General features: G+C 41.2%; 1 protein-coding gene and 2 non-coding genes across 7 annotated transcripts in view; 2 read left to right on the top strand and 1 right to left on the bottom strand.

The window, feature by feature from the left end:
* HERC3 (HECT and RLD domain containing E3 ubiquitin protein ligase 3) overlaps positions 1–13,671 on the top strand; it is a 124,703-nt gene extending 111,032 nt beyond the window's left edge. For all 5 annotated transcript variants that reach the window (XM_040625445.1, XM_040625441.1, XM_040625443.1 and 2 more), the window contains 3 exons: positions 9,560–9,743; positions 9,959–10,061; positions 12,021–13,671. In XM_040625445.1, the coding sequence (XP_040481379.1) occupies positions 9,560–9,743; positions 9,959–10,061; positions 12,021–12,229 (496 nt within the window). In that variant the 3' untranslated portion in view covers positions 12,230–13,671. The remainder of the gene's footprint in view (positions 1–9,559; positions 9,744–9,958; positions 10,062–12,020) is intronic.
* On the bottom strand, positions 2,625–2,732 carry LOC121101608. The gene has a single exon (XR_005833592.1). It is a non-coding gene; the product is annotated as a U6 spliceosomal RNA (small nuclear RNA).
* Positions 8,391–8,485, top strand: LOC121101571. Its single transcript, XR_005833563.1, has one exon. It is a non-coding gene; the product is annotated as a small nucleolar RNA SNORD21 (small nucleolar RNA).
* Positions 13,672–14,369: the final 698 nt, after the last annotated feature.

The raw sequence follows: 14,369 nt of genomic DNA, 5'->3' as shown, positions 1-14,369 counted from the left end.
TTTTTTTTTTTTTTTTTTTTTTCTTTTTTCGACATTCCTTTGGCTATTCGGGGTCTTTTCTGGTTCCATACAACTTTTAAGATTATTTGTTTCAGCTCTAAGAAAAATGTTGATGGTATTTTGATAGAGATTGCATTGAATGTATATATAGATTGCTCTGGGAAGCATAGACATTTTAACGATATTTGATCTTTCAATCCATGAGCATGGAACATTTTTCCATTTCTTTGTGTCTTTCTCAATTTCTTTCATGAGTGTTTTATAGTTTTCAGAGTCCAGATCCTTTGCTTCTTTGGTTAGGTTTATTTCTAGGTATCTTATGGTTTTTGGTGCAATTGTAAATGGGATCAATTCCTTAATTTCTTTCTTCTGTCTCATTGTTGGTGTATAGAAATGCAACTGATTTCTGTGCATTGATTTTGTATCCTGCCACTTTGCTGAATTCCTGTATGAGTTCTAGCAATTTTGGGGTGGAGTCTTTTGGGTTTTCCACGTAGAGTATCATGTCATCTGTGAAGAGTGAGAGTTTGACTTTTTCCTTGCCAATTTGAATGCTTTTTATTTCTTTTTGTTGTCTGATTGCTGAGGCTAGGACTTGTAGTGCTATGCTGAACAACAGTTTTAAGAGTGGGCATCCCTGCCGTGTTCCTGACCTTAGGCGAAAAGCTCTCAGTTTTTCCCTATTGAGAACGATGTTTGCTGTGGGCTTTTCATATATGGCTTTTATGATATTGAGGTATGTTTTTTCTATCCCTACACTGTGCAGAGTTTTAATCAAGAAAGGGTGCTGTACTTTGTCAAATGCCTTTTCTGCATCTATTGAGAGGATCATGTGGTTCTTGTCCCTTTTCTTATTAATATATTGTGTCATGTTGATTGATTTTTGGGTGTTGAACCACCCTTGCAGCCCAGGAATAAATCCCACTTGGTCGTGGTGAATAATCCTTTTTAATGTACTGTTAGATCCTATCGGCTAGTATCTTGGTGAGAATTTTTGCATCCATGTTCATCAGGGATATTGGTCTGTAATTCTCCTTTTTGGTGACGTCTTTGTCTGGTTTTGGGATGAAGGTAAAGCTGGCCTTACAGAAAGAGTTTGGAAGTTCTCCTTCCATTTCTGTTTTTTGAAACAGCTTCAGAGAATAGGTATTAATTCTTCTTTAAATGTTTGGTAGAATTCCCCTGGGAAGCCATCTTGATATTCTGGACTCTTGTTTCTTGGGAGATTTTTGATTACTGTTTAAATTTCTTTGCTGGTTAGTTTCTTGGGAGATTTTTGATTACTGTTTAAATTTCTTTGCTGGTTATGTGTTTGTTCAGGTTTTCTATTTCTGCCTGTTCCAGTTTGGGTAGTTTATATGTCTCTAGGAGTACATCCATTTCTTCCAGATTGCCTAATTTATTGGCATATAGTTGCTCATATGTTCTTATAATTGTTTGTATTTCTTTGGTGTTGGTTTTGATCTCTTTCATTCATGGTTTTATTAATTTGGGTCCTTTCTCTTTTCTTTTGGATAAGTCTGGCCAGGGGTTTATTGATCTTATTAGTTCTTTCAAAGAACCAGCACCTAGTTTCATTGATCTGTTCTGCTGTTCTTTTAGTTTCTGTTTCATTGATTTCTGCTCTAATCTTTATTAATTCCTGTCTCCTGCATGGTTTAGGCTTTATTTGCTGTTCTTTCTCCAGCTCCTTTTGGTGTAGGGATGGGTTGTGTATTTGAGACTTTTCTTGTTTCTTGAGAAAGGCTTGGATTTCCCTCTTAGGACTGCCTTTGCTGCATCCCAAAGGTTTTGAACAGTTGTGTTTTCATTTTCATTTGTTTCCATGAATTTTTTTTTATTCTTCTTTAATTTTCTGGTTGACCCATTCATTCTTTAGTAGGATGCTCTTTAACCTCCAAGTATTTGAGTTCCTTCCAAATTTCCTCTTGTGATTGAGTTCAAATTTCAAAGCACTGTGGTCTGAAGATATGCAGGGAATGATCCCAGTCTCTTGGTACTGGTTGAGACCTGATTTGTGACCCAGTATGTGATCTATTCTGGAGAATGTCCATGCGTACTCAAGAAGAGTGTGTATTCTGTTGCTTTAGGATGGAATGCTCTGAATATATCTGTAAAGTCCATCTGGTCCAGTGTGTCATTCAAAGCCCTTGTTTCCTCATTGATCTTCTGCTTAGATGATCTGTGCATTGCAGTGAGTGGGGTGTTAAAGTCCCCTACTATTATTGTATTATTATCAATGTGTTTCTTTAATTTTGTTATTAGTTGGTTTATATAATTGGCTGATCCCATGTTAGAGGCATAAATATTTATAATTCTTAGAACTTCTTGTTGGATAGACCCTTTAATTATGACATAGTGTCCTTCCTCATCTCTTATTACAGTCTTTGGTTTAAAATCTAATTTGTCTGATATAAGGATTACTACTCCAGCTTTATTTTGATGTCCATTTGCATGATAAATTGTTCTCCACCCCCTCACTTTCAATCTGGAGGTGTCTTAGGGTCTAAACAGAGTCTCTTGTAGACAGAATATCAATGGGTCTTGCTTTTTATCCAGTCTGATACCCTGTGTCTTTTGATTGGGGCATTTAGCACATTTACAATCAGAGTAACTATTGAAAGAAAAATATGGAACATATCACGAATTAGCGTGTCATCCTTAGTGACGGGGCCACACTAGTCTTCTCTGTATCATTCCAGTTGTAGTATATGTGCTGCCGAAGTGAGCACCCTATGTTTTCTTTTAGCAGTTTTATAACTTTAAGTTTTACATTTAGACTGTGATCCGTATTGAGTTAGCTTTTATAATGGTGTGAGGTATATGGATATATACCTTTTGCATATGGTATCGTGTTGATCCAACACCGTTTATTGAAAACACTATCTGCTGAGTTGCTTCTGCAACGTTTTTGAGAATTAATTGACCATATTTGTGTGGGTTTATTTCTGGGCTTTCTGATTCTGTTGCATTGACTTATAGGCCTGTCCTTTCACCAACACTACACTTGACAGCTGTAACTTTATAGTAAGTCATGAAATTAGGTAATGTTCAGTTCTCTAACTTTGTTCTTTTTCAAAATTGTTTTGGCTCTTCTAGTTACTTTACCTTTCTATATTAATTTCAGAATCAGCAAACATTTTCAGAGACCCTTACTATAGTTTGAATTCAGACTTTTAAAAACCATTGGCAATGGATATAGTACTTGCTCTTTTAAATTTAAGTGTTTTAAAATGTCACCTCATTTAAAACGTCGTCTCATTTTGTGGGCTTCTGGGACTCTAGTATATAAGCAGGGCCGCAGTGACACAGAACTGTGAGTGATGTAGGTGAGCTATCATGTTGTGAAACCCTGATCTCAACATATTGTAATTCCTCATGCAGCTGTCACACTGGAAATGAAAGAATCAAGGCAGGGCAAAGGGAGGACGCGTAGGTGAGATGGTTGGGAGCACAGGTCTGTATTCAGACATCTGGCTTCAGGTTCTGTCCCTGTCCATGTACTACCTATTTGTCTTGGATTCAGTTTTGAAATTGGAATAATGAGAATTTACTTGAAAATTTTTGAAAATGGAAAATAATCGAAAATTTATCTCTGCAATCTCAAAAAGCTGTTGTTCTAAAATTTGTGTATATTTATTTTTATTGGGACATAATTCTCATACTATCACTCAAAGGATAGGTTTGAATATTCACCAAGATGGTGTGTATCGAAGAATCTATTGCTGTGACTAGCACCTAATACACTCTATAACTGTTAATGATCATTATAAAAGAAAAGACTGTGTTGACAGCAATACTAATTGACATATAGACATATAGAGATTAGAGTCTCTATGAGTTTGCTAGGGCTGCTATAACAATGTAAACCACTAAGTGGTTTAACGACTTACTGTCTCATTTCAAGAACAACGTGTGGGCAAGGTTGATTCCTTCTGAGGCTTCTCTCCTTGGCTTGCAGATGGCCATCTTCTCCTTTTGTTTCTTCCCATTGTCTTCCCTCTGTGCGTGTTTCTGTGTCCAAATTTTCCCTTCTTATAAGGACACCGGTTCTGTTGGATTAGGGCTCAGCCTGATGACCTGATTTTAACTTGATTACCTCTGTAAAGATCCTATATCTAACTAAGGCTACCTTCTGAGGTACTGAGGGTTAGAACTTCAAAATATGAATTTTAGGGGGACACAATCCAACTCATAACACCGCATCCTCCAGTCCCCAAAAGTCATGTCCTTCTCAGCTATAAAATACATTCACCGTATTCTAACATCCCCCGAAGTCTTAACCCATTCCAGCATCAACTCTAAGTCCAAAGTCTCATTCATGATGGTTAATTTTAGGTGTCAACTTGGCTGGGTTATAGGGTACCCAGATAATTGGTCAGATATCACTCTGGGTATGTCTGTTAGGGTGTCTCTGGGTGAGGTTAACATCTGAATGGGAAATTGAGTAAAACAGATTGCTGTCCCTGATGTGCATGGGTCTCATCAGTTGAAGGCCTGAACAGAACAGAAAGACTAAGAGGTGCTCCTGCCTGACTGCCTCTGAGCTGGGACCTCAGTGTCTTCCTGCCCACAGACTGTAACAGAAGCATCAGCCCCTCCTGAGTCTCAAGCCTGCCTGCCTTTGGACTAGTACAGCTACACCACTGCTCTCCTGGGCCTGCAGCTTGCTGACGGCCGATCCTGGGGCTCGTCTGCCTACACTGATCTACATGTATATATGTGTGTGCACACACCCCCGTACTGGTTCTGTGTCTCTGGAGAACCTTGGCTAATATATCATGTAAATATCATCTGAATAAGTTTGATTAATCCTCAGGTGAATTTCTTCCACAGCTGTGAAGCCAGACAAGTTATCTGTTTCCAGATATGATCGTGGGCATGGGTGTAGGATGGACATTCCCATTATAAAAGAGAGACATCAGGAGGAAAGAGGTCACAGGTCCCAAGCAAGTCTTGAACCTAGCAGGGAAAATTTCACTAGATTTTGAGGCTTGGAAAATAATCCTCTTTGGGTCTAGGCTGTGTCCTCTGGCCCTCAGGGGTGGTGTTCCTACTCTGAGTTACTGGCCCTGGTTCCTCAACCTATACCCATGGTGGCAGTGATAGGCTCACTGGACTCTGATTTGCCTTTGGAGCCATTTTTCCCTTTTCTTAAAAGATAACACCTGTTTGCAGCCAATTGGTTCTGTAGGCTCATTTCGTACCAGTAGAATCCCAGAAGCCCAACAGCCGTCCTTCATTTTGTCCAGCTCTGCCTCTTTGGTGTAAACTTGCAGTGTTTCTATTCTTAAGTTAAAAACAAAAACAAAAAGGGGTGCCTGGGTGGCTCAGTCGTTAAGCGTCTGCCTTTGGCTCAGGGCGTGATCCTGGCGTTCTGGGATCGAGCCCCACATCAGGCTCCTCCGCTATGAGCCTGCTTCTTCCTCTCCCACTCCCCCTGCTTGTGTTCCCTCTCTCGCTGGCTGTCTCTCTCTCTGTCAAATAAATGAACAAAATCTTTAAAATCTTTAAAAAAACAAAACAAAAACAAAAAAACTTTGTTGGCTTCCCAGGCAATTCATGGGGGTCCAAATCATCTGACAGATCTTTCCTGGATAACCACATTTCTATTCCTAGCTTCTGCTGAGATGATTGATAGGATTCATGAATCCACGTGCTTGATCTCTTCAGCAAACCATTTTTCAGCCGTACTGTTGGCCCTGTTTCCAGAAGGTGTTTTCTGGATAGGCTAAGAATTTTCCAAACGTTGAAGTTCTAGTTCCTTTCTGCTTAACAGTTCCTCCTTCAGTTTATCCCTTTCTTCTTTCATTTTACTATGAGCAGTACGAAGAAACCAGACCACACCTTCAGTACTTTGCTAGGAAATCTCCTAAGTTGAATATCCGAGTTTATCACTGACAAGTTCTCCAAAACAGTAGAACACAATTTGGCCAAGTTCTTTGCCACTTTATAACAAGATTGCCTTTCCTCTAATTTCCGGTAAATAACATGTTCCCCATTTCTGTCTGCGACTTCACCAGAAGCATTTTAATATTCATACTTCTTGCCAAATTCTGTTAATGATGTATGTTTATTTTCTGAGAACAAAAGCTTTCTCTACAGCTCTCCTCTTTTCTTTCTGAGCTTCCCCAGGATCTCCTTTGCTGTTTCTATCAACTGTCTTTTCAGAGCAGTATAGGCTTTTTTATCAGCTGCCTCAAAACTCGGACAGCCTCTACCTGTTACCCACAGTCATTCTACGTTTATAGGCAGTTGGTCTTCTAGTACCTCACTTCCCGGTACCGAAATCTGTACTAGGCTTCTCCGGAGAAACAGAGCCAGTAGGAGATGTATATACCTACACATATACTTATACACGTGTACACACACACCCACACACACACACACCCCCCTATCTATGCAAGTTCCCAGCTGTTGAAGAAATTTACCTCAGGATGAATCAGACTCCGAGTCTCACCCGAATCTAACTTAGATGATATTTACATGATATAGTAGTCAGGGTTCTCCAGAGACACAGAACCAACAGGGAGTGGGGGTGTGCGTGTGCACACACGTGTTCACGTACATACAGGCAAGCAGACGAGGCCCAGGATCGGCCGTCAGCAAGCTGCAGGCCCAGGAGAGCAGTGGTGTAGCTGTACTAGTCCGAAGGCAGGCAGGCTGGAGACTCAGGAGGGCTGATGCTTCTGTTAGTCTGTGGGCAGGAAGACACTGAGTCCCCGCTCAAAGGCAGCCTACACGTGTGCAAGTACGTACATGTACAGAGAAAGAAAGACGAGCTACCGATCCCCGGGGGTCTGCTTACATGACGGTGAGGCTGGCAAGTTGGGAATCTTCAGAGCAGGCTGGCAGGCTGAAAATTCTGGCAGGAATGGATATGGCAGCGTGGAGGCCAAATTCCTTCCTCTTTGGAGGATGTGGAGGACCTCAGTCTTTTAAGGCTTTCAGCTGATTGGATGAGGGCCACCCACATTATGAAGAATAATCAGCTTTACTCAGAGGCTACTGATTCAGGTGTTAATTCTATCTAAAAAATACCTTCCCGGCAGCATCTTGACTGGTGTGTGACTAAGTAACTGGCTACTGTAACTCAGCCAAGTGGACACATAAAATTAGCCGTCACCGTCTAGAATAAGGAATCACGCTGATGGTGATTCTCTGAGGCAGCTGTACCAGGAAAATCCTCTTCATTTTATCTAACGGGCTTTAGGAAGGTAGTACTTTGGGTGCAGTGTAAGAAACTTTTAGCATCTGTGGTTAAGGTGTATGATAATCTTTCCGTATTAGTGGATTTTATTTTAAAAATGGAACATTTACCCCATTTTATTTTTTTTTTATTTTTATTTATTTTTATTTTTTTGTATTTGACAGAGAGAGAAACAGCCAGCGAGAGAGGGAACACAGCCAGGGGGAATGGGAGAGGAAGAAGCAGGCTCCCAGCGGAGGAGCCCGATGTGGGGCTCAATCCCAGGACTCTGGGATCACGCCCTGAGCCGAAGGCAGACGCTTAACGACTGTGCCACCCAGGCGCCCCCATTTACCCCATTTTAAAGATGAGAAAAGAGAGGCTTAGTATTAGCACAGCGGACATGGCAGGGCCTGGATGTGAACCCCTGTCTGCTTTACTTCTCGGCTGTAGGACACTGCCTGTTGGTTAGTTTGGGGTGGGGATGGTGGCCGTGGAAGAAGTGTTTGCTTGAAGGAAACCCAGATAAGGGTAGTTTTATGAAGTAGTATATTACAGTGAAGGAAAAGTAGAAAGGATCTGTCTTCATAATGTCAGATTTTTTTAATTCTTAGAAAAAAATTTAAATACAGAAAAGTAGACTAAAATGACAGACATCTTTGTATCTATGAACCAGAGTAAACAGTATTTGCTTCAGATTTTGTAATGAAACAGTGACCGAGATTCCTGTGTATCCCCTTACTCCCTTCCTCTCTTCCACCCTCCTTTCTCACTCAGGTAAAACACTGATGAAGTCGATGCCTGTTCTTTCATGTTTTTATAGTTTTATAATATGTATATTAAGACCAATTAATTCATGCTATTATTTTTAAAAATTACCCCACATTTCTTACCTACGCCATATATACAGTTTCACACTCATAATAAACAAAATCTTACAGCCATAAGCCATATAATAAGAAGTGCTAGTATTTACAAAGTAGCCTTGGCTCTAAGAACTTGTGCATGTATTAACTCATTTAATTTTTGTGACAGTCCCATGGGTTATATACTCTTATTTTCCCATTTTACAGATGAAGGGATTGAGGCACAGAGAGATTAAATAACTTATCCAAGGGTCACAAGATGTAAGTAGCAGAGCCACTGCCCCTTATAGTGTTGTTATAAATGTTAAAACACAAAAACAAAAACAAAACAAAAAACTGAATGATGATGGCCCACTAACTGAGCAGTCAGTAGTTGGGCCTTTCTTGCATATGATGCAGTTAATTGATTCAAGATGGGACTGATGGCAAGGAAAGAAAAATGTTAAAAAAAAAAAACCAAACTTATATAAATGCTGTCATAGTACTTAATCAAAAACTTGGGTTTCACTCAAACATTGTTCTCGAGATTCTGTTCATTTCGATAAATATGGGCCTACTTAATTCCATTAAAATGCTGTGCTTTATGGTTTCTGTCTTATGACCGTACCATCTTTTTTTGGTCCATTCTCATATTAATGGATGTTTAGTTTTGTGTCTTCCAGTTCTCTATATTACAAGAAAATGCTGCGGTGACCATCTGTGTACGGGTCTTGTGCACTCATGCGAGCATCTCTCGGCCACCCCCCTGGTAGTGGAGTAGCTCAGTTAAAGGGTATTTACATTGTCAGCTTTTCTAGATATTGGCAACTTATTCTCCCAGATGCTTGTGTCTCAGTTCACAGTTGACATTCCCACTAGGGAGAGACTGGGTGCATACAGACGATGATGGCCAGACCATATATAAAAATAGAACTCTGACCTGCAACGTGCGGACACCTGCCCAGGAAAGCAGCCCCTTATACACTAAGCAGCCCAGGAAGCCAGCTCGCTGTGAGCCCCACTTGCAGGAAGTCACTGTCCTAGTTTGCATCTGACTGATTATTGATGAGATGGAGCCCATCATATAAGACAGTCCTTTCCAGAAAGAAGTTATGAAATTACCTTTTAGAATAGGCGAGGATTCCAATAGCAGATGGTTTTAACTTCACTCATTTCTGAAGAGAAGGGACGAAGCCTAGAATCATGATCTTAGACTTTTTCTTTGAGCAGAAAAAGTATATTTTTTTCCAAACTAAATTTTAAGGAGGAGAGTAAGGATGAAAACTGGAGCCCCTTGGGTGAAGTCAGTCGTATGGTTCCACCTACGTGGCCTCCTCCCCTTCCTCCCTGTCTCCCCTGCCCCTAGATCACCTGAAATGCCGGTGGAGTCCTCGGGCTGGCTGGTCATCTCCGGGGTGCCTCCTGGAGTGAGAATTCGACGAGACCCCATTTTTCATCTCTCTCCACCTCAGGGCCTCCACAAGACTTGGGCTAACTGTATTCTATTTCTTTGGTCTTCTGGCAGGCACGAGTTTGTGGATGCTTACGTGAATTATGTCTTCCAAATCTCAGTTCACGAATGGTACACAGCCTTCTCCAGTGGCTTCCTAAAGGTGTGTGGTGGCAAGGTGCTTGAGCTCTTCCAGCCTTCCGAGCTGCGGGCTATGATGGTGGGGAACAGCAACTACAACTGGCAGGAGCTAGAAGAGGTGAGTAAAGACGGCGCTGTCTTTACTTCTGAGGAAGCAGCCGTGGCCTGGCCAGGTGGGCCCAGAGCCTGGTCTCTTTCCAAGCGGTCTGCGGTTGAGGAGGAATGGGAGGCCTCCTTATCTCAGAAACTGCAAATGGTACACAAGTATATGTCCTCCATAATACTATTCTTCTTTAAGATAGGGTTTTTTTTCTTTTTGTCTTTTTTGGGCAGACTGCCATCTACAAGGGTGATTATTCAGCCACACATCCCACTGTGAAACTATTTTGGGAAACATTTCATGAGTTTCCATTGGAAAAGAAGAAGAAGTTTCTCCGTAAGTATCAGTCGTGTTCATGTGGTGTTTGTCCACACTGTAGTGTTGCAGATGGTGTGGGAGGATACACCCCGTAGGCTAAGGTCAGCTCTTTTAAATGAAAAAGAGTGAGGGAAATATACTTCCACTTCTTGTCTTAATGAGATCTCAGGCCAACATAGGTGGTTCTTCTGTATTTGCTGCCTAACAGGATGTGTTGCATGAAAGAAAGAAAAGAAGCATGTTTTTCAGTTGCTTTAGAAATATTATTTTCTATGTGAGTATGATGAAATAGATAAAATCTAATTGGATTAACTTCCCTTATCTCCCTAGGGTTTTGAAAATTTTACAGTGTCTGCTACAGGTATAACTGGGGAGATAGGATTTAGAATAGCTTTATTGAGATATGATCCACAAAGCATACAATTCACCCAATTAAAGTGTATATAATACAGTGGTTTTTAGTATATTCACAGAGATGTGAAACTATCAATAATTTTTAGAACATGTTCATTAGCTCAAGAAGACACCTTGAACTCATTAGCAGTCATTCCCCATTTCCTCCCAACCTCTCAGCTCACCCGACCACCCTCACCAGTCTGCTTTCTGGCTCCGTGGATGCAACTATTTTAGACATTTCACATGAATGGAATCATACACTATTTGGTCCTTTGTGACTGGCTAGGTGACACTTGAGAAGGGTAATACATCTGGAAAGAAGAATGAAGCCTAGTTTACGTGAACAAATTTAGCCTTTCAAAAAGAGTTTTAATCTCTGTGTCTGTTTATAATCAGGGTCAGAAATTTGCCAGTGAATAGCATAACATTTTTATCTGTATAAAATGAAACAACAGGATTGAAAGGCAGTCCTTTTTGCTTTGTAAGCATGAGCATATATTAATATCAATGGAAGACGTACCCCCGGATTCTGCTCCCACGGAGTAGGATGAGAGGAAGTGGAGGGAGGGGCGGGCTCATACAAGAATGCTTAAAAAAAAAAAAAAAAAAAAAGCCCTGCTTCTCCTCTGCCTCGTTAAGTTGGCTCTTGAGAATCAGTGGCATGTAAGTCAAATGACAGGTTAAGGTTTGTCAAGGGAGCTCGTAGGGCTGTAACAACCAAGAGGAACGTAGTCATGGAGATTTCCTTAAAAGAAATTTTTCTGTTCAGAAATCATTAGACTTGTGAAAATTTTTAGTAACTCTACAGATATTGGCAAGAATGTTTATATACCACAGCCTCAGGTAATAGGCTTTTTGAAAGTGCCCCTGAACCAATGATTTGTTTGTAGTAATTTCCAGCAATTTAACTCTGAGGTTATATATTGCTAGAAAGCATGGAAAGACAGCTGCATTGGGCTCTCTCTTTTTTTTGCCAAGTCACAATGTGTTACAAGAGTGAAAGGTCTAACATAACATGGTCCGCTCTTTTGGTTTAAGAAAATTAGGGAAAGGAGCAAACAGATCCCAAATGGATATTCATGAGCTCAGGAGGGGAATACACACTAAACCCTTGGCCAGAGGAGACTTTGACGTCCCATAGATGATGGTCTTTCTCCTGGCTTCCCCCTGAGGTCGACTCTTCTTTTCCTATATCAGGAATTCCTTTCCTCTCTGATTTTGTGAGAGCTCATAATATTTATGAGGACATACATTTGATTGAGGCCATTTTTATTTGAGGGCATTTTAGGGCATCTTTCATTTGGACGGATGATTTGTGTCTGTGTATAAGCCGATCTGAAATGAACCAGTGAAAAACAGAATTTTTATCCATATAAAACCAAAAAAACCACACCAGGATTTGCAATGCAGTCTCTTTTGCTTTATAAGAACACGCGCAGATGAATATTCGTGCCATACGTATTGGCACATCACAGTGTACTTCTCAGGCGAGCCACAGGGTGTTATGCCTTCCTCTCCTTTGTGCAGAGGGCTGCGGAGAGCGGCTGCGGAGCTGGTAATGCCCTTTCCCTTTCTCCTCAGTGTTCCTGACGGGCAGCGATCGGATTCCCATCTATGGCATGGCGAGCCTGCAGATCGTCATCCAGTCCACAGCCAGCGGGGAGGAGTACCTGCCCGTGGCCCACACTTGCTACAACCTTCTTGATCTCCCCAAATACAGCAGCAAAGAGATCCTGAGTGCACGGCTGACCCAGGCCCTTGACAACTATGAAGGGTTTAGTTTGGCTTGAGGCTCCCCAGTGTGCCCCAGATTTCCCTCCCTCCCTCAGTGTCCACATGGAGGCCCATACAGAAAACCATGGGGAAGGGAGTTCTATTTTTTTATTGTCTTTGTGGGTTGGGACTTTTGAATCCTGAACCTGGTTGATGTGTTTCTGGGCTTGTGAGTAGCAGTAAACAACCTTTTTGAAAAATCAGGGGTTGGGGATGGGGTGAAAATTTGGCATTTTTGTTTTTAAACCAAATTACCTAGTAGTGTTCCTTGCACTTGTGAATATGTTGCACTCTGCTGGAGAAAATGGCAGTGGGTTTTTAACCTCTCCTTTCCCAAATGTCTCTCTCAGCCCTGCTGTTTCCTCACAGTGCTTCCTGTCCTCGTTCCTCTGGAAGACTGATTTGACTGATACGTCCTTTCTCACCTGCACGTGCGGAACGGCTCCTCTCTCTGCAGACTTGGACATGCTCCTGGCTTGTTGCAGCCCTACTCTAAGGACTAAGGAGGCAAGCACTACTTCAGAAAGCCCCAAGTCCAGCAAGCTGAATCTGGGTCCACTTTTTGGCTGAACTCTTGAGAATTAATGGGAGCCTTTATGAACACATCTTGCTTTAAAAAGAAGTTATGAGGGACTAGCAATCTCCCCCCGGCTCTGCCTCTTCCTGGACCTACTTAAAGATGTGCAGGGCAGCTTAGCGTTGCTCCCTTTGACAATAAGGTGAGGTGATAGACTACCCCTCCTTCGGTTATCTCGCTTTTGGAGCAAGTTGCATTAATTTTTTTAAGAGTATCTTCTCCAAGGAAAGTAGAAATAATAAATTTCTTGTCCTCTTTCCCTGTCAATTTATGCCCTCTTTCTCTTTCCTTCCTCTCCTTCCCTTTCTCTTTTACTTCACCCCGTTGTTACCTGACTTAATGCTCCCTTCCTCTCCTTCTAGTGGATGCATGCAGTCTATTTTTTTAATTTCTATTTAAATTGCAAAATTTCTATTTTTTTTTCCTTTTCCCTAATTGCTAACACGTAAGGACATTCTTTACTATGGGACTTTTGTTTATTGCATTTGAAATGTTTGTTTACAGTGGGATTTCAGGGGGGATTGTGTTTAGAGCAAATATATGTATCAAAAATAATGACATGCTCAACCTTCTTCATCATGGGATAAGAAAATTCTACATGATCAAAGAATCCATGTCAGCCTAATTTTAAATTCCTAGTCACTAGAGGAAAGACTTATTTATATAAAATGAAGTATTTATGAACCGTGATATAGCATCAGATCTCAATGAAGGATGTAGATTTTTGCTTTTTTTTTTGTTTTTAAAACTTAATTGCTAAATTGGTAGTTTTTTCAGTCTTTATAATACAAGATTTAAAAAGATATACAGTTATATGAAATGTTTATTTTCTATGTGTGTGCATATAGTTCAATATTATGCAATAAATTTGGTGTTTTAACTTAAAACTATTTCTTATTGTATTTGCAGAATAGATAGCTTGCTTTCAGAAGAATGATCTACTCAAGTAATATAACGTCAAATTTGGTTCCAGTCATAAGAAAGTAAGACAAAGCACTAGGGATATGGAGGAGAGAGCAAGGGCAGGACCCAAGGTAGGGGGAGCAGGTAGCCTGACAGATGGATGAGATTTCTGAAGGTTGTGATGGGAGAAAAGGCATTTCACATGGAGGGAAAGGACATGGGAGCATGTTAGGGAAGGGCCAGGGGCAATTTGAAGAGAAAACAGAATAATGATAAATAAGACTTGGGGGTAAAGAAGGTAGCTTTGGGGCTGAGGAGCCAGGCTAAGCAATGGAACTTGAGTGGGTAGCCAGGCAGGACTTGTCAAAGTCCTACATTTGAAGGAATTAGTCCTTCCCATTCTGAGAGCAGTGAGAGTGGCAGCAGCAGTAGAAGAGTGCATGGAAGGAGGATCCAAAATGGTGGCATAGGAAGACCCTCAACTCAACTCACCCCCTCCATGGACACACCAAGTCTATACTGATCTGTAGAGCAGTTCCTCCTGAAAAACAACTGAGGGGTGACTGAACAAATCCTGCACAAGGGTTGGAGGGGCCACACAGACAATGGCAGGAGACACGGTAACAAGAACCCCAATCCCAATGCTGTGCACTGCAGTGGGGAGGGAGACTACTAAG

The sequence above is a fragment of the Ursus maritimus genome, unplaced genomic scaffold (genome assembly GCF_017311325.1).
Source record: "Ursus maritimus isolate PB19 unplaced genomic scaffold, ASM1731132v1 scaffold_8, whole genome shotgun sequence".
NCBI classification, from domain to species: domain Eukaryota; kingdom Metazoa; phylum Chordata; class Mammalia; order Carnivora; family Ursidae; genus Ursus; species Ursus maritimus.
The sequence above is the reverse complement of the archived record's forward strand: the minus strand, read 5'-3'. Positions and strand labels throughout refer to the sequence as shown.